Source organism: Bison bison, unplaced genomic scaffold (genome assembly GCF_000754665.1).
Source record: "Bison bison bison isolate TAMUID 2011002044 unplaced genomic scaffold, Bison_UMD1.0 scf7180017864325, whole genome shotgun sequence".
Taxonomy (NCBI): Eukaryota; Metazoa; Chordata; class Mammalia; order Artiodactyla; family Bovidae; genus Bison; species Bison bison.
Window position 1 is genome coordinate 6,247,020 of NW_011494897.1, and position 20,305 is coordinate 6,267,324.

Sequence of the window (20,305 nt, forward strand, 5' to 3'; positions counted from 1 at the left end):
GGTGACTGCAGCCATGAAATTAAAAGATACTTACTCCTTGGAAGGAAAGTTATGACCAACCTAAATAGCATATTCAAAAGCAGAGACATTACTTTGCCAACAAAGGTCCATCTAGTCAAGGCTATGGTATTTCCTGTGGTCATGTATGGATGTGAGAGTTGGACTGTCAAGAAGGCTGAGCGCCAAAGAATTGATGCTTTTGAACTAAGACTCTTGAGAGTCCCTTGGACTGCAAGGAGATCCAACCAGTCCATTCTGAAGGAGATCAGCCCTGGGATTTCTTTGGAAGGAATGATGCTAAAGCTGAAACTCCAGTCCTTTGGCCACCTCATGAGAAGAGTTGACTCATTGGAAAAGACTCTGATGCTGGGAGGGATTGGGGTCAGGAGGAGAAGGGGATGACAGAGGATGAGATGGCTGGATGGCATCACAGACTTGATGGACGTGAGTCTGAGTGAACTCCAGAAGTTGATGATGGACAGGGAGGCCTGGCGTGCTGCGATTCATGGGGTCGCAAAGAGTCGGACACGACTGAGCGACTGATCTGATCTGATCTGATCTGTTTCATGTCTGGCAAATTACCTCTGGAAGGCATATATCTCTAAAAGGTTAAAAAAGTCTTTCAGAAGCAGTTTAAATAGTAAACCCATCTTTCTTTCATTCAAGGATTCATTGATTACTCTTTGCTCCCCTTTTTAAATTTTTTTATTTTTATAAAATTCTTAAGAGCTGCTTTCCACTTACAGTTATTATGAAATATTAACTATTTTCTCCACATTGTATTCCCCCTATGTATTCCCACATCCTTGAGCCTGTCTTATACCCAGTAGCCTGTACCTTCTACTCCCCCACCCTTATGTTGCCCATCCTCTCCCCACTGATGACTACTCGTTTGTTCTCCATATCTGTGAGTCTATTTCTTTTTTGGTATATTCACCTCTTTGTGGTATTTTGTACATTCCACATATTCATGATATCATATAGAATTTATCTTTCTCTCTCTGGCTTATTTCACTTAGTATAATGCCCTCCAAATCCATCCATACTCTTCAGTTATTCTTTTTAAACCTTTAGAACAGCAGCTATTGCTAGTGACTTAAAAAAAAATGTATTTAAAATATTTAGAAGATTAATTGTGTAACATTACTTTACTCTTGCCCATAAATTTTAAAAAATAAATCAAAACAGCACCAGACAAAAATATCCTATCTGTAGAACTGTATTGCTCTTGTTTGAGCACAGACTTGGGGAAAATTATTGTGCAGCATCTTTTGGTGAATTGATGAAATATTCTGTGTATTTATTCCCTGAACTACAATTGTTATAATAGCAGAATGACCACTTTAAAGAGGAATCAAAGAAGTACAGCTTTTACTAGAGGACAACTAATTAAGCATCACATTAGAGTAATTACAATAATGGTAAAAGGAGGATGCATTAACAGAGCACTGTCTCAGAGCCTAAGTGCTTCACAAGCTACTTATTTTTTTCTCTTTCAAAATGTTCTGTGGAGAAGAAAGCTGTGTAAGTAAAGATCTACAAAAAGTTTTGTATGTTGGCAAAAACTTAAAGTCAGGAATAGGTCCTTTTACCTATATATTAACTTAAATTCTTTCAGATTTATATCAAAGTAAGATCTATTAAAATAATGATGCTTGGAGCATGCATTTGCATCTTGGGTAGAATAATTTGAAATATCTTTACAAAGAAGAAATAAAAGTGACTTAAATATTAATATGTGCTATCTAGAGTAACCTAGAATTCTTAGTTCCCATTTAAGGGCATACTGGCCACATGGCCCTAATTTGCAAAATGTCATTCAGCGTCTTTCACCTGGGGATTGGCAGAATTCTGTGATGGTGAGGTGAGGCTGAACAACACTAAAATTGAGAACCCCCCCCCATACAGGAAAAAATATAGCATTTTCTTTTTCCAGCCAGATGTGGGAAAATTGGTCAATATCTTTTCTACCATAATATGTAATTGGATTCAGAAAAAGGCTAACTTAAACAGGACCAGGTCTGACATGTAAAATCCTCACAAGGTAACAAGAATCAGTTTGGTTTGTTCGCTGTCATTCCTCATTATGATCTTTGTCACGAGAATGGATTCATGTTGTGCCATTTTCTGTTCTTGTTACAATCTTTGTCACATGAATAAGATATCAGGATGTTAATGCCTGGCATACAGTCTTCTGTGTATGATGATACTTACAAGACTACACTGACCTTTGCAATATTATGTATTCTGATTGGCTGTTCATTTCACCCCTTTTCCACAAGTTAATAAGGCTGTAAAAAGGAGAGAACTGAAATAGCCAGCCAGTCAAATTATAGAATATTGAAAAGGTCAGAGCAGTACAGCACAGAGGAAAAAAAATTATGGAATATATGGTGCATTAAAATTCTTGTGACAATGATTATAACAAGAATGGGAAAGGATACCCATTTATGTTATTTCAATCTAGAGAGCCCCATGAGATGATATTCCCAGAATAGTCATCAATTACTCATCTGTGACTCATACCTGTGAGAATATCTGTTTACACTGGTTTTTGCTTAAAAACTAATTGTACAGAAAAATATCCTACGATTCAGCAAATAAGAACATGAAAAGTAAGATTTTAGCTTTAGAAATGGGCATCCAGGTTGTTAACATTTTAGTGTTGGTCTTCATATTCAAAGCTGAAGGAAAAGTTCCTTTCATGTAAAACCTGTGGCACATGTGAGATTTATTTTGATTGCTTCATTTAACACTTTTTCCTTCAAAGTAAAATAGAAAAGTAGGACTGAAAGAATTAACCTTTTGGGAAATCCTTGACAATGTAGAATAGTCTAAAACAACATCTAGGGTTTTATTTTAGAATGTTGTGTGATCTATACCAAATATGTTTTTTCCTTGTGATTGCATGATACAGGCCAGTGTGCAAAGAATCCTTCCTTTTCTCTGCATCCTCAGTGGAGAAAGAAAGAGAGAGAAACTTCATTCAGAAATTCTTAAGTTATTGTTCTCAGGTGTGTGATATACATACTTTTACATACTTCATGGTTTAATTTATTATAAAATCAAGCAAACAGGCAAAATTTTATTATGATTAAAACCAGAAAGATATAGACACATTGTGTCCAACTCTTTACAACCCTTGGAGGAGCCTAGTCCTCCAGGCTCATCTGTCCACGGATTCTCCAGTCAAGGATATTGAAGCGGATTGCCATGCCCTCCTTTAGGGGATCTTGCTGACCCAGGGATTGAACCCTCATCTCTTCTGTCTCCTGCACTGGCAGGCAGGTTCTTTACCACTAAATCCACCTGGAAAGCCCATATAGGTGCATGTATATCCATAATTATATATTCCCGATAGAATAAACTGTTATCATTTTTAAAGTCTTTCTCTTTATTGCTCATAATGCTTTTTCTCTAACAGTCTGTTTTATCTGATATTAGTATAGCCAATTCTCTTATGGTTGTTATTTGCATAATATAGCTTTTCTTTTTCCTTAAAAATTTTTTATTCATTTAAAAATGTTTTTATTCATATTTTAAACTTTCTTGTAGCATAACTGTACTAGATTTTGTAGTCTGTAAAAACAGTCTGGTTTGCAGGTTAACTTTACACTTTCTAAAGATGCATTCTTTCACTAGTCAACATTTTGCAACCCAAAGCTAGAATCTAAACGCATCACTCATAAGGATGCCAAATGCGGCCTGATAATTTTTTCAAGCAAAGGAAATGAATTTTGATCATTACATTAAGGCCACCTTGAACATGGGTTAAATCATCCTAAAGCCAGTAATTATGCATACTGAAGAATCACCATGTGATTCCCCATACTCTCTGGTGTTCTCCTTTAGTAGGTCTGGGTTAGAACTCAGGTGTGTGAAGTACTCCCAGGCAATTTTGACATGGGTGAGCTCTGGAACACAGGTATAGACAGTCTCATGGTGCAGAGTTTAGTGCAATCCCCAGTTAAAACTGCAGTCCATGGGTTCACAAAGAGTCAGACATGACTTAGTGACTGAACAACCAGTTAAAGCTCAATGGCGCAGACCAGAGCTAAAGAAGGTAGATGAAGGGGACTCCAAGCTCACAGTGCCTGGAGGAGTCATGGGAGTTGTGGTTCCAGAACATAGAATCTTAACCAGACCAGCACCATCCATTTATACTCACAAATCAGGTCAGCACTGAGGCTGGCCAGACAGGAGTGGTCACCTGTGATAGGAAATGCTTATCACTGTAGTATTTTCTAGCTTGATTCTTGAGGCTGAACCAACGGGGCTGTATTTTCCAGCCCACTGAAAACAAAGTTCATGCAGTGAAAAGTAGAGTGCAACCCCTTTAAAAGGATCAGAGGACCTACATTTTTAAGATTTTTCCCTTAAAAGCTAGGAACCCAAACTGGCAAAGTTTATTGGAAGAAAGAGAGATCAGGGAGAATAAGGTGGAGAACAGCTGAAATCTCTGGGTCCTGTATTGGTTTTGAACGCGGAGATTTTTGAGCTTCAGTGAGGGTTGAAATCCTGTCATTTGCTCCAGGTCTCTGAATTGAGCTTTATGTTAGTGGAGGTGAAAGAACATTCAATTCACTCAGCTGCATGATTCCTGGAGATGTACAAGTTCTTTTTTGAGCTGAACGAAATGGTTATGTAATTGCATACTTCTCATAATTATTGAGTAATTATATACTTCTTATAATTACTGAGTAATCATTGTTCTATAACTAGGACTTAATGTTACAACTAATTGTATAATTACCATGTATTAATGTTATCTGAGAAACTTAGAATAAAGTGGTACTTAATATATTTCCCCCTGCCATGCCATTTTCAAAGCTGGCAATATTTTTCATTTTACAGCTAGAAATTTGCTTCAAAGACAAACAAACAAAATACAACGGGGAAAAAAAAAGCCTCACCAGTATTATCATCATAGACGTTAACTCATTGAGCTTACAGTTACACCAGGCTTGAAATGTGTAAAACTGTATTCTCTTGGCTTATTTTTATAATTTTCGTTGTTATCTTGAAATTTGACATCTTATACCACTTTCAAGGAAATAGGGCGTTTTCCTGGGTTTCCTAGGATAAGCTGACCTTTTTGAAATTTTAGATCTGGGCATGTGACGATAGCAGCAATTGTTTCAGCTATAACTGAATATGTTTTTAAGGAACAGGACATTATGGGAACTTGAGAAGATCTTCAGATGTGAATAATGAAATTTTTCTTAGATCATGATTAGAAGGGATTCATGTTAATCTAAAACAAGTTTCTTAAGTGCAAGAACTGTGTCTTATTCGAGGCAGACTGTTATCAGCACCTACTCAGGTCTACTCCCCGTATGCAGTTGGAGCTCAATAATCAAGTTGACCAGTTGTAAAAATTCTATGAAAGCTAGTGTAGCATAATTTGGAAGTGTCTTTTCAGTGCATTAGGAGCTTATCAACAGCTACTTTGTAAGTTTCATAACTTCTTCACCTATCTAGCTGTGTTGTCTATTCCTATTTTGGGAACTTAAAATCATCCTTAAACTGGGACTATGTCTTTATCTTGTTTTACCAAAAAGGAATAGAAATTATTCGTCCCATGTTTTAGCCCATAAGTACCATTTATTTTCTTTGCAACAAACTACTCCTTTGGATGTGCCAGTTCAAGTTCAGGGTAATAAATTCTTGCATGAACTAGGGATTTCTTCTGTTCATGGAAAACACTTAACCTATCTGTGGACTTCACAGCAATAAAATTCTCAGCTAAGTACTCCATCCCAAAGTTATTATAAGTATCTTTTAAAAAATTTGGCATATTTTTAAAGTCTTGATCTGCCTTACCCATATTTCATAAGAAGGCCCATAACTAGATATGAGTTCTTTTCATCGTTTGATCTTATTAATTTTAGAGTTTGAAATGCAACCTGATGAAACAATGGTACAGTGGAATTGAATGAGATTAGCATTGTTTTATTAATTGAAAAACCTTAGATTTTTGAATAATAATACTTGATTGGGTGGAGGTGGGGAGAATGTAGTAGGTAGGTACTAGAGAAAGTAAAATACAGGGTCAGTAATTCTTAATCACTTGATAGTTCTAAATATTTTTCAGAAATGTATCTGTTGCATGGATATAACAACAGACATTGTATCCTTTCTGCTGTAATGCATTAGTAGATTATCAACAACTACTTTGTAGGTTTCATAACTTCTTCAGGTACATAGATGTGTTGTCTGTTTTCATTTTGGGAACTTAAAACCATTCTTAAACTGTGACAAGGAGAAGGCAATGGCACCCCACTCCAGTACTCTTGCCTGGAAAATCCCATGGACGGAGGAGCCTGGTAGGCTGCAGACCATGGGGTCTCGAAGAGTCAGACACGACTGAGCGACTTCACTTTCACTTTTCCCTTTCATGCATTGGAGAAGGAAATGGCAACCCACTCCAGTGTTCTTGCCTGGAGAATCCCAGGGATGGGGGAGCCTGGTGGGCTGCCGTCTATGGGGTCCCACAGAGTTGGACACGACTGAAGCGACTTAGCAGCCACAGCAGCAAACTGTGACAATATCTCTATCTTGTTTTACTAAAAATGAATAGAAATTATTGCAACAGGAACAGTAACATTTCTAGCTGCTGCTGCTGAGCATCTCATTTAACGGTCATAATAATATGGCAAACAAAGGAGCATTATTATCCCCAGTTTACAGAAGAAAAATGAGGTTCAGAAATATTAAGTAACTTACAGGTAATTCCCTGGCAGTCAAGATATTAAGACTCAGTGCTTTTGCTATTGTGGACCTGGGTTCAGTCCTTAGTTATGAAACTAAGATCCCACAGCTACCCAGTGTGGTGGTAAAAAAATAAAATTAAGTAACTTACAAAGAGCACACCACTCAAGAATGAAAAGGACAAGTTCAAATGCAGAAGCTCTCTGATCACCAAATTTATGTACTTTCCATTGTACTATACTGAGAGTGAGTGAAGTCGCTCAGTCATGTCTGACTCTTTGCGACCCCATGGACTGTAGCCCACCAGAGCCCTCTGTCCATGGGATTCTCGAGGCAAGAATACTGGAGTGGGATGCCATTTCCTTCTCTTGCACTATACTAAACTATGTAAAATATAATATTTTTGTAAATATTGCACCTGTTAACTTTTGTCTGCTGTACAATGCAAGATCACTTTTCATATGTCACCATCTTTACTTTTTAAAACATTTAAACAGTAAAGATTATATCAGTATCCAGAGAGCTCACAAATATGCTTTCCCCTTGAAGCCAGCATCAGTGTTTTCTTTTTTATTTGTTTGCTTATATTTATAGCATGTATATGGGAAAAATTAAAGGTACATACAGTAAAAAAAGTGTTCTGGCAAAGGAGGATGGCTATTTGAAGTAAATATTACTATTTCTAACTATTCTTTTTTCAATCTTTTAAGAGTAAATATAACTAAAGTTTACTAAATTAGGCGATATCTTAAAAAATTTCCTCATGGAAACTTTTCATGAAATCATCTAACATAGCAAGTGAAATAAATGTTATAATATGCTGTTCAGTTGTAGCCTTATTTTTTAAGTCTAATTTCTAGCTTTTCTTAATCTTGAATGTAACCCAGTTGCATAGAAGATGGAGATAAAACCCTGTTATCAGACAAAAGTATTTTCCTGTATTCTAATCTAGAGATTTGGGTTCCCTGAAGTTTTGGAAGGAGGGTAGTGGTGGGACCTGATGATGTACTTTCACCGTGATTCTTATATACAGAGAGGCAGCCTCTGCATTTTCCCATAGAGGTTAAAAAAAAAAAAAAAAGATATTCTGATCAAAGTGGACACATATTACTTCCTATCCCTAGTTACTTTTCAGAATATTGTCACCAATTTTGTTTTGAAGAGGTATTAGATAGAAAGTAGTCAACTAACCTTAGAAGCAAAATGAGCAGAAAATAAACCAATTGGTACTGGTAATAAATGAGACATATAACACATATCTGAGTATGCTATTTATATCCAGAACCATTCCATTTAGGGAAACAGTGTGATTTCCTTCCAGTCTGTACATTAAAGAAAATTCGAGAACTTAAAAAAAAAACTCAAACAATTGTAAATAATCCATTATTAACTGATCAATTTATATATCTGTATGGTATTTATACTTATATCCATGATATTTGTGATTAGGCTTCATACTGTCTTAAAAACGTCAGTCGAGTTATTCACATCTCTACACTGAGTAAATTGGAAATTATTAAACATATTAATTCAGGTATCACTTTGTTCAGAAAATAATAAATTTATGTATGTTGATAGCAGCACATGAAATGCCCCTCTGGGTACTGATACAGATAGCTCTGCTTAGCATTCTATATTTAGAACCCAAGAAAATACTCAAATAATAGAAGGAAAGAATCCTTAATTATATACTAATTTAAATACTTTTCTTTTTATAATCAGCAGGTGATAACTACACTCTTCTGAATGGCACACAAATCATGCACAGTGGTGAAGAGACCAACCTTTGGGTGCTCATCAACGGATTGGTTCCTTTTACGAACTACACAGTACAAGTGAATGTTTCCAATAGCCAAGGCAGTTTGATGAGTGATCCTGTAATGATTTCAATGCCTCCAGGGGGTAAGTCTGTGAACAGTGTTGGTGTCTGAATGTATACAAATGCTCTAGAACTGTCTCCATTGAATGCCTGTTTATTGTTAGAATTAATTTTTTCAGAACTTAGAGTCTCAGTTGTATTTCTGGTGATTTTTGTTCTTGCTTTGTTTTATTGAGACCCTTATATTAGTATTATTTTATTGAGATCATTTTTATCTAGCACTCTGTGTATGCACACACATGTCTGTATGTATGTGTATGTACACACATGTGTCTCTTGCTTTATGCATAGTGAGAATATAGGGAAATTCTTTTTTGTCTGAGACTTCATTTAGATTCAAAATGCACATTTTAAATTTGTACTTTGTTTTTCTCACATAAGTGGTTTTCATTCCTGTTTTTTTGGAAAACAAGTTTAGATGTATATATAAACCTCTCATTTGACCAAAAAAGAAAAAAAGCAGAGTAAGGGTAATAGAATAGGAAAACTCTATTCGCACCACTGGAAAAGAATCCTTAAATTCCATGTCCTAATGATTAGAGTTCAGTATCATTTTCACAGGTGAAATGTGACTCAGCCTGGCCATTTTTAACTATTTCTCTGATAAAGATTGACTTACCTTATTCAGAACTATTATGATCTAGATTCAACCCTACCCTTGTTTTAACTGTTTATAGGAACTAATTACTAAGAATAAAACTCTGCCTTAGATTGTTGTGTACAGTTCTTGAGCAGAAAGTACACTTCAGAAATAAGCATGATTCCTGGTTGAGTGTTTAGAAACATGTATTTTTTTAAATAACAAAGGAAAAGGACCCCAGGACACCCGGTGTCTGCTCATAGCCCAGCTTCAGGAACCAGTGTGTCCTGTACTAAAGGATGATGTCCTTATCTCCTTAAGAGTGATCTGCAAGGCTGGATAGATCCCTCTGCAGTCGTAAAGAGTGTAAGAGCAGCAAAGGTCTCATCAAGGGAAAGTAAGAGTTAATCTACAGTTTGTATGGAACTCTTCAGCCAAGGAAAAATTCATTACCTTCTACGTCATAAAAATTACTCACTATTATGTGCCTTTTATGACATTATAAGAATTAATGAGTAGATATTTACCAAAACACTTGAAACTCTAAATAGCAGAAGCCACATTGTTTAAGAAAAGAATGCTTGAAAGAGACTTTTGGGGCAGATCAACTCAGTTGCCTATTTTATGAACAGATAATTTTATGAAGAGAGAATTGAATTTAGGTAGGTGCCTGTTTAAGAACTGAGATCAAAACAAACCTTGGGTATTCCTATCTTCATTTTTTACTCTAAAGGGATTAAAAAGCATTTTTTACTCTAAAGCATTTTTTACTGCTAGAAGGGATTAAAAAATTGTGATGACTCTATACCCTAGTATATAATACCTTTTATTCCTATTTAGATATTAAAGAGTGATTAGTGCTTTAATGGAGATTTTTCAGTGATATAGTAACATCTTAACAGAATATGTGAAATATTTGAGTTGCATATTCATTTTCTGGCTTTTACACTGATTTCAATAGTTTGTAATTTACAGAAATTTACATTGCATGCATAAAAGTGCATGTGTACTAAGTTGCTTCAGTTGTGCCCAAGTCTTTGAGGCCCTTTGGTGTGTGGGACACTGGGCTTCTCTGTCCATAGGATTCTCTAGGCAAGAGTACTGGAGTGGGTTGCCATGCCCTCCTCCAGGGGATCTTTCCATCCCAGGGATCAAACTTGTGTCTCTCATGTCTCCTGCATTGACAGGCAGGTTCTTTACCACTAGCGCCACCTGGGAAGCCCAGGGGTAAATTTAATTCATTGTTCATATGTTTAGGAATAGTGAAAGTGAAAGTGAAGTCTCTCAGTCGTGTCCGACTCTTTGCGACCCCATGGACTGTAGCCTATCAGGCTCCTCCATCCATGGGATTTTCCAGGCAAGAGTGCTGGAGTGGATTGCCATTTCCTTCTCCAGGGGATTTTCCCAACCCAGGAATCAACGCTGAGTCTCCCGCATTGCAGGCAGACGCTTTACCGTCTGAGCCACCAGGGAAGCTATGTATAACCTAATAATTTATAATGTATGTGAGATTCAGTTAAACAGCAAACTGCTGTTGTTAACTCAATATATACACTGTGTGAATGTATCTGTCAGTGGGTTAGTAGAAGAGTTAATATTATGCAAACACAAGGAAACTAAATATTGCTTTATGGTGGTACAGTTGGACTGAAGTCAACTGCTGAATCTTATCTTCATTTCCACTCAGTGGATGCATAGCCATGTCATTATCATAATGCTCTGGAAGCCAGCATACAATCATTCACTTCATGTACTCTCGGAAATCCAGAATTGGGGAGGTGGCCCTTCACCAAAAGAGGAAGCAAAGTGTCTTCAAAGACAGACAGTGATTTCCTCAAGTTTATTACAGCCATTAGCACATACTTCTCTTTATCATTAGATTGTTGTTGATTACAATTAGGAAACTTATAGCTTTGAAATTATCTTTTTTATGACCTTGTGGCAGTTTAAAGGTGATACCTCATTGATTAAATAGGTTTTAGTTCATGCTTCCTTTTACTTAATGATCTGAAAACATATTATCCTGATTTACACATAAAAATCATGCTGAAAAGCATGTGGCATTCACTAGAATATGTGTGTTTAAGTAGAATTAAATTAGTACTGAGAGTTATTAAAGAACTCTTCCATGCCTTTGTCCAGTGAACTGTGTTTCATACCGAAATGAATAATAAATGAACCGATATATCGAAACGAACCAACTTATAGGCAGAGAAGATTCTATATGCTATTTACTTTTCCATTATATTTGGATTATTTTCATTATTGCCATTCCCTTGATTTTAACATTAATCTCTTTTATGGTGATGTTGAATCCCTACTATCTTTCAATGCTGAATTATGCAAGATCTGTGGCCATAGCATCCTTAGCTGTTTTCTTCCTAGTGTAGTTGAAAAACAAGAAGAGAAAGTTTGGGCAAAGCAGAAATGCTAATTTTTTTTTCTTTATCAAATGTGGCTCAGAAAACCTCCTTTACCTCCTTGATCTGACTGAGTCCTACTCATTTTTAGGGTTTCAACCTGGAAGTCAGTCCATCAAGAAGTCATCTTTTACCAAGCAAGGCTGAGATAGGGCCCTTCTGTATCCTCGAGTTCAATCGCATAATGCTGAAATTGTTTGTCTCATCTGTCACAATCGCTGGTGATAAGAGCCTACACAGCAGGGACTGTTTCTTACTCACATTTTTATCTTTAATGCCTAGACCACACCTGACACATGGTAGGTGCATAATGAATAATTGGTGGGTGAATGAATAAATAAATAAGTTAGTCAAGATAGCTTAATTACCAGTTTTAAGTTGTAAGCTTATCATTGCTCAGGCCCGCTCAGACCTCCTCTTCTACCTGCACAATCCTTTATTGTAGCCAGCTGTGGAAAGGTGACCTCCTCTGGGTATGCTTGTCCAGTGCAGAGATGCTGTGGCCATGCAGATGCAGGTGAGGATCCAAGCTGTAAGGAGAGCAGGAGTATTAGAAGTAAGAAATAGTCTCAAAGTGTACTAACTCATGACTCTGGTTCCTTCCCTATTGTTTACTTCGGTAACAGAGAGTAACAGACACTGGTTTACATAGGAATTTGGGAGAGGTAAGGGGCCATAGCATAAAGAATTTACCCTGGTACATCATCTCTTAGGCATTGGTTAGGAAACATCTTTCTATTCTGTCTGATGAGAAATATGATTAACGTGCAGTTTTATGTCTGCCGATTATACCTCAACAGGTCTGGGGGAAAATGTCCAACAGAATCTAACTTCGAGCCCTTGTTAGTCCTATCAGATCTTCATTGTTTCATTAATTGTGCTGTTTAATAAAATTAGTCTTATTTAAAAAAAAAAACTTAATTTGACCACAGAAAATAAAAGTAAGATTAAACAATGTGATAAACACAAGTTATTTGGAAGATGGAAATGAACACAAATGAGATCATGAGACCAATAGCTCAGCACATAGATGGACAGTGGCGGATCCCAAACAGCATACACTTTTTGTTTAAAAATTCCCTTCAAATATTACTTGGTCAACTGAAGAGTTTGGTGTTTTGCCTTTTTCTTCAACTATGTAGCATACCCTTACCTACTTGTGTGTACTCAGACTTTTGTATTTCTACAATTACTATATTTTTTAACTGTTTGTAATAACATAATGCTCATATTTATCATTAAGATACTCTTAGAAATGAGAAATATCTTTAATCCAAGCTCTTGAATAGCATTACAGTGTAGGTTCAAGAGTTCTAGGAAAAGAATTAAAAAAAATAAAAACGGACTCCAAATGTTAATCCATAAATATGAAACTTTCTTCTGACCTTTACCCCTTCCAGGTCTGGAGTTACTAATGGGGTTAGGATTTCAACTCTTAATGGGGCTCAGTGCATTAGTGTTTTGTATGCATGGAATTCAGCATTCAGTTTAATAAGTGGTTGACATTGGTGATGTCCCTTAATTTGCTTAAATCTAATTGGCTCTTTTATCAGTCAAACCTGTATGGATTGGCAATTGATCAGGAAGGGTCAGCCATGACTCTGCATGTAGTTAAACGATGGAACCACCAGTTAAAATCACAATTGCATGATAATAAGCCAAGGAAGAACAAATGAGCTTAGAGGAAGGCAAAGAAGCTTAGAAGTTTTGCAGGATCTTCAAGTTCAGAACAAAGGCATTATAGAGTATATAAATTTTAAATACACTGCATTTTGCCTCCAGACTTAAACCTTTTTTCCAGATGAACTGAAATCTTGTCTGAAACTGTCTTTGTTACATCAAAGAACTACTCAGAAAGCTAAAAGAGACAGAAGAAGCATAAAAGGGCATAGTTTAAAATGATTAGTGACAAATTCCATACTGACGAGCTGGAAACAGATTTTTTTATGAAAGTTTTATATTTTTTCCAAAAGAAACAATTTTATTCTATTTATCTTTTTCTGAACTGCTTTATTGTAACAGTGAAAGGAACTTGGAGCAACCTTAGTTTGTGAACTTAATCCAGTTTTCTCTGACAGTAAATAATCTGTCATTAAAATTGATGAAAATTATAATCTACAAACTTCATAAAAATACTAGGCTGGAGGAATGTATTCCTTTTCCAAAGATGTGATATTAGAAAAGCAAATGCTAAAAAATGCAAATTGGTTGTGAGTGATTTTTTAGTTTATTTTAGTTTCTCCCTCCTCATCTTGACCTCCTCCTAATCTAAAACATCCTTGAGAGAAAAGGATTGAAATCTACTTGGAATTATCACTTAAGCACATTGTAAAAGCATAGACTTTGGAATCCTGCAAACTTTAATTTGATTCCCTTTTTTTTTTTTTAATTCATAGACTGTCTAGAAGTGAATCCACAGACCTCTCTGAACTTCAGTTTGTTCATCTGCTTAACTGGCAGAATGATGATAACCACTTGACTGGGTAGCCTTTCCCTTCTCCAGGGAATCTTCCCAACCCAATGATTGAACCCAGGTCTTCCACATTGCAGGCGGATTCTTTACCAGCTGAGCCACAAGGGAAGTCCAAGAATACTGGAGTGAGTAGCCTATCCCTTCTCTAGTTGATCTTCCTGACCCAGAAAACTAACCTGGGCCTCCTGCATTGCAGACAGATTCTTCACCAACTTCTCTGGTGGCTGAGACAGTAAAGCATCTGCCTGCAATGCAGGAGACCCAGATTCTATCCCTGGGTTGGGAAGATGCCCTGGAGAAGGAAATGGCAACCCACTCTAGTACTGTTGCCAGGAAAATTCCATGGACGTAGGGGCCTGGTAGGCTATCGTCCATGGGGTTGCGAAGAGTTTGACACGACTGAGCAACTTCACTTTCTTTCTTTCTTTTTCTTTATCAACTGAGCTATCAGGGAAGCCAGAGGACTGAGCAACACAGTTTATGTCACATGCTTAGCACAGCGTCTGCCTTCATAAATATTTGGTACTTACTATTTTATTTATCTTCCTACTGAGATTCTTTTTTGACTCTTGCAATATTGTGATTTAAAATAAGAAATATATACATGATCTTGGTCCCTGTTTCTGACAGGAGCTCCAGAAACCTTTGGAATTTCCTAAGCAGAGCTATAAAAGGTGTCTTTTATTATGTTAATGGATGACTTTTGGAAAGTACCCAAGGATGGCGGTGGGCGGGGACAGGTTACTGAAGGAGCCAAACAGGTGATCAGAAGGTTGAAACCCTGATCCCACCCACCCCTGGCCAAATGGCCAATGATTTCATCATTCGAGTCTCTGTAATGAAGCCTCCATAAAAACCCAAAAGGATAGAGTTCCAGGCTGGTGAACACATGGATATTGTGGAAAGCGGGGAGTTCAGCACGTCATAGATGCTCTAGCCACTCCTTACATACCTTGCCCATGTATCTCTTCCATCTGGCTATTCCAAGTTGTATCCTTTGTAAGAAACCAGTAATCTGATGAGTAAATGGATTTCCAGAGTTCTGTGAGCCACTGTAGCAAACTAACAGAAACTGTAAAGGGGATGGTGATGATGCCAAAAGCTCATCTTCCTGAACACCAGTACCGAATCAAATCTCAGAGATAGTTTTGGGTGAAGTAGAAAAGCTCAGGTTTATTGCTTTGACAAGCAAAAAGGATCACAATGTCTCAATAAAACTTTATGTCCCCCTCTTCTCCTACCCCAGAAAAGATGGTGAGAAGTTTTAAAGTAATTGTTCAAAGACGGTGTGATCAGCTCATGGACACTTTTCTGATAGGTTGGTGGTGAAGTAAGTAGGAGTCAGCATCATCAACCTTCAGGCCTAACTGGTCTGGGGTCTGCATGCTTGTGGGCAGTATACCATCATTAATCACTAACTTCTTTCACTGTGAGTGGGTTTCAGTATCTGCAGATTAGCTCAATGATATTATTGTGTACATCCCTTGAGGGAAACCTAGGACCTTGCCCCAAGACTGCTGTTGACTATTTGTCTCTCCCTGGTCTCACATTCCCTCCCTTCCCTGATTAGCAACTGCTTGAATATGGCCACTGAAACTCAGGGAAGGTCCTGGAGGCTGAATGATGGCTGTTTCCTATAATAGAAGAAATGGAGGATACAGAAAGGCTTTGTGCCCAGGAGCCCATGGGGCTTTGCTTGTTATCACCTGGAACTGCTAATTTACAGCCAGTCAGTCTGATGTACTGGAGAAGGCAATGGTAGCCCTTTCCAGTACTCTTGCCTGGAGAATCCCATGGGCAGAAGAGCCTGGTAGGCTACAGTCCATGGGGTCACAAAGAGTTGGACACGACTGAGCGACTTCACTTTCACTTTTTGCTTTCGTGCATTGGGGAAGGAAATGGCAACCCACTCCAGTATTCTTGCCTGGAGAATCCCAGGGACAGAGAAGCCTGGTGGGCTGCTGTCTATGGGGTTGCACAGCGTCGGACATGACTGAAGCGACTTAGCAGCAGCAGCAGTCTGAAGTACAGGTAACAACCTTTACTTGCCACTGGCATCTTGACTTGAAGGGGATCATTGGAACCTCCAGTTTGTACCAAGCCATTGGAAACTTCCATTAGATCAGAAGCACGGGTGACAACCTAGGCTTGTGAATGGCATCAGAGGTGGCAGGGAGGGGAGCTGGAAATGAGCAGTCTTGTGGAATCTGAGGCTCTCTCCAGGCCCATAGTGTCAGAATTAGTTAATTGCAGGATTCTCAGCTAGTGTCCAGAGCTTGGCTTAGTGGCATGGAGAAACCACCCCCAACAAATACTTTGGATTTGGGTGTGCAAAACCTTTTACCTCTGAAGGCTAGACAGTGCCCTGGAGAGAGGGCAAGTGAAGATCAGAGTCTTTTACACATGCTAGAGAAACTAGGGTAATTTTGCCCTGCTCTTTTCTATCCCTTCCTACTTCTCTCCCTCAGAGGGACATAAGTAACATAAATATGGCCAGGCCGGTAGCCCTGCTCTGGGGCAGTTTTGATGTGAATTGGATGATGAGACAGGAAGGATGAGAAGTGGTTTTCCTTTTGAAATACCTTAAATACCTCCCTCTATGACCTCTAGATCATAATTTTCAAATGATTTTTACATCAAACTCTCATTGGTTATCTTGGGATTTCAACAGGCAGAAAAGGAGCACATTTTTTCTTGATGCATTTCTCTTCAGTATTCATGGTGAGCCACTTATTATACATAATTTTTGGATTATTTTTTTATTTCCATTATATGTACATTTTTACTCATAAATAAATGCCTTTGTAACTTCATTAATGCTAGCCAAGAGAGAAGAATTTGAATGTGTTTGGTAATTTTTTTGTAACCTTTTCCAAATTTGCCTTAACTATATATTTTTTTAAAAAAGTGAAATCTTGGAATTGAAAGTTTATTTCATTTTTCACTAAACAGGAAAGCACAGTAATTGTTCAGACAATACACTTTTGAATGACCGAGTAAAATCTTGCTCTTTAAAATGTAATACATAATTTTTGCCCAATATTATTGCCCAAAGAATACCATTGCCCACTGATTTCTCACAGATCAAACTGCTGAAATAGTTTTCTTTTAGATTTTAATTTTTTAAAGATGTAGACCTTATTTATTTAGTTATTTTATTAGCCGTACTGTCTTTGTTGCTGCCTGGGCTGTTCTCTAGTTGCAGTGAGCAGGGGCTACTCTCTAGGTTGTGATGTTCAGGCTTCTCATTGTGGTGGCCTGTCTTGTTGCAGAGCATGGGCTCTAAGTCACGTGAGCGTCTGGAGCTGGGGCGTGTGGGCTCGTAGTTGTGGCTCCCAGGCTCTAGAGCACAGACTCAGTAGTGCAGTCCATGGGCTTAGTTGCTCCGTGGCATGTGGGATCTTCCCAGATCAGGGATTGAACCCATGTCTCCTGTATTGGTAAGCAGATGCTTTACCACTGAGCTACTAAGGAAGACCTCTTTTAAATTTTAAAAGACTGAGCTTTTCTTTTAGTTATGTATTACTGTGTACTCTAGCCATCTCAAAACTTAGCAATTTAATACAGAGACTCTTTATTATTTCTCATGCTCGGAGGGGTTGTTAGGTTGGGAAGATACGACTGAGTCTACTGATGGCCACAAAACTTGGCCTTTGGACTAGACTATCCATCTTGGGTTGTGTGTGTGTGTGTGTGTGTGTGTGTATGTTCAGTCGTGTTCATCTTATTTCAACCCTATGGACTATAGCCTGCCAGGCTCCTCTGTTCGTGGGATTTCCCAGGCAAGAATATCAGAGTGGGTTGCTATTTACTACTCCAGGGGATCTTGCTGACCCAGGGATAAAATCTGTGTCTTCTGCATCTCCTACGTCTTCTGCATCTCCTACGTCTCCTGCATTGGCAGGTAGATTCTTTACCACGGTGCCACCTGGGTAGTCCCCATCTTGGTATGTTTCAGAGTAAATGGAAATTTTTTATTAACATTGCAAGTCAGTTGAGAGTAGGTAGATCAAAAGAGTACCTATTAATACTGTACACCAGAAGGAAAGGAAATAATTTACAGAAAGCAGAATGATGACCTGCCCTAGAAGCAACTTGCTCTCTTAAGAGTTCCTGGACAGTGCTAGCACATCCTTCTCTTAGGTTAAGTGTCACAATAGCTTTGCCTGTAAACAAAAGAAAGGAAGAATAAATCAATTTATAGCCCTTCAGTTGATTAGGAAGTGAGTCTGAGACTTGTGGTATGAATTGTTCAGTGCACTTACTTTTCTCCTTCAGTTTCTAAAGGAAAGAACTGAATTTTCTTTCTTTTTTTTTTTTCTCATCTCACTTGAAAACCACCTAAGAGATGTGGGTTGTGGGTAGCGTGGTGGACCAACCATAGGGCGAGTGATATCATTTTTATGACAGGTTGACTAAGGGAATTAAGAGCAATTAGAAGCTCAAAAAGCAGAGATAGGTTTAAAAAAAAAAAGTTGCAGATTCAAACTTCCTTTTATTACACTTTTCTGTAGCTGTAACAATGAGAGGGCTTCCCTGTTGGCTCAGCTGGTAAAGAATCTGCCTGCAATGGAGGAGACAGGGTTCAACTCCTGGTTTGGGAAGATCCCCTGGAGAAGGGATAGGCTACCTACTCCAGTATGTTTGGGTTTCCCTGTTGGCTCAGATGGTAAAGAATCTGCCTGAAATGCAGGAAACTTGGGTTCGATCCCTGGGTTGGGAAGATCCCCTGAAAAGGGTATGGCAACCCACTCCAGTATTCTTGCCTGGAAAATCCCCATGGACAGAGAAGGCTATAGTCCATGGGGTTGCGAAAAGTCGGGCATTACTAAGCACAGCACAGCAATGACTCTATAAAATATTGCTAAGTCTTCAAATCCATTCAGTATGATGTCAAGATGCTATGCTAATAATCCCCCAAAATGTAAAAGTTTTCTTGCAGTGTGCAAATATCATCTTGTATTTTCCATTTTACATCTTCTCTGAATCTACTTTGAATTATTTGCAAGATGTAAGTTGAAACTTCAAGGTGCAAGTGGCCATGAGATACTTAAAAATGGAAAGAATGCACAGGATTCAAAATTTTTAAAAAAGTAAGCCATAGATTAGGAATTAAAACAAACCAAAGGCTCAAATGGTATATTACCCTATTCAGAGGGTAGAAGGAAAGATGAGTTTAGCTGCCTTTTATGATGTAAAAGTCACAATGAAGATATAGGATTGTGGGGAATTACATTCTTTACAACAAGAGTATTCTATTGTATAAACACACTGTCTTTACCTTCATATTAAAAGCTACACGATTTATATTACATCCAGTTCATATGAATCTTTAGAATAGCTGTACAGAATGTTTTACTCCTGTATATGTCTTCCAAATGTGCTACTCTTTTTCCCCTGGAAAAATCAACTTGTTCAGAGTACTAAGGTAGACAAATTCAACGAAGTATTTAAATTCATAATAAGTAGCATACTTTTGGAAACACATACCAGGGCCATTTAGTTGAACCCGTGCTTTCTCCCAAGTATGTTATGAGAATAAAACCGAAGCATTTGTAACTATCTCTAACAGCTCTCAAATCCTTTTATGAAAAACCTTACTTTTACCTTCTTAGAATTGATAGTTTATTTACCCTGCTCTGTATGTGTGTGTGTATGTTTGTAAAATTACGTAAGCCAAAGAGAAGGATACTTTTCCATTTTATAATTTGTGGGATTTTTCTCACTTTCTGTATTCACCATCTTGACAATGAACTTCCTGCTTATAAAAACTCTTTAGAAAGGGACTAACTTCTGAGCCAGGGAGAAGATGGAGGGAACTTTGAAGTGTGCTTATTGTGGACTCAACAAGCCTCCAGCAAAGGGCTGCCAGCCTCCCACATTTGCATACTCTCATGTGGTTAGTATAGAAACACACAGGCCCCAAAACACAATTAAGTGCAATCTTTGGAGCATCCTGGGGCAAGAGAGACACACACACACAAAAAAAATTAATCACACTTCTACTTTACCAGAGGAGAGGGATGGGAAATATTATCCCTTTAAGTTCCATTGATATTGAAAAATCCTATTTTTAAAAAGAATAAGTACAATTCCCCTGTTTTTTTATCTTGGAATAAAGGTTTATCTATAACTTTAAGGTTAAAAAAAATCATGTCTGTCTGACTGGCTCTGCAGTTGGAAAGCAACTTTAAGTTTTATTTGAATTCTTATAGTGCCCTGAAGAAATTTTTGCTTTATTT

General features: G+C 37.7%; 1 protein-coding gene across 1 annotated transcript in view; it reads left to right on the top strand.

Moving 5' to 3' along the window:
• USH2A (Usher syndrome 2A (autosomal recessive, mild)) overlaps positions 1-20,305 on the top strand; it is a 939,168-nt gene that overhangs the window by 562,510 nt on the left and 356,353 nt on the right. The window contains exon 38 of the mRNA XM_010853294.1: positions 8,434-8,613. Coding sequence (XP_010851596.1) covers positions 8,434-8,613 — 180 coding nt within the window. The remainder of the gene's footprint in view (positions 1-8,433; positions 8,614-20,305) is intronic.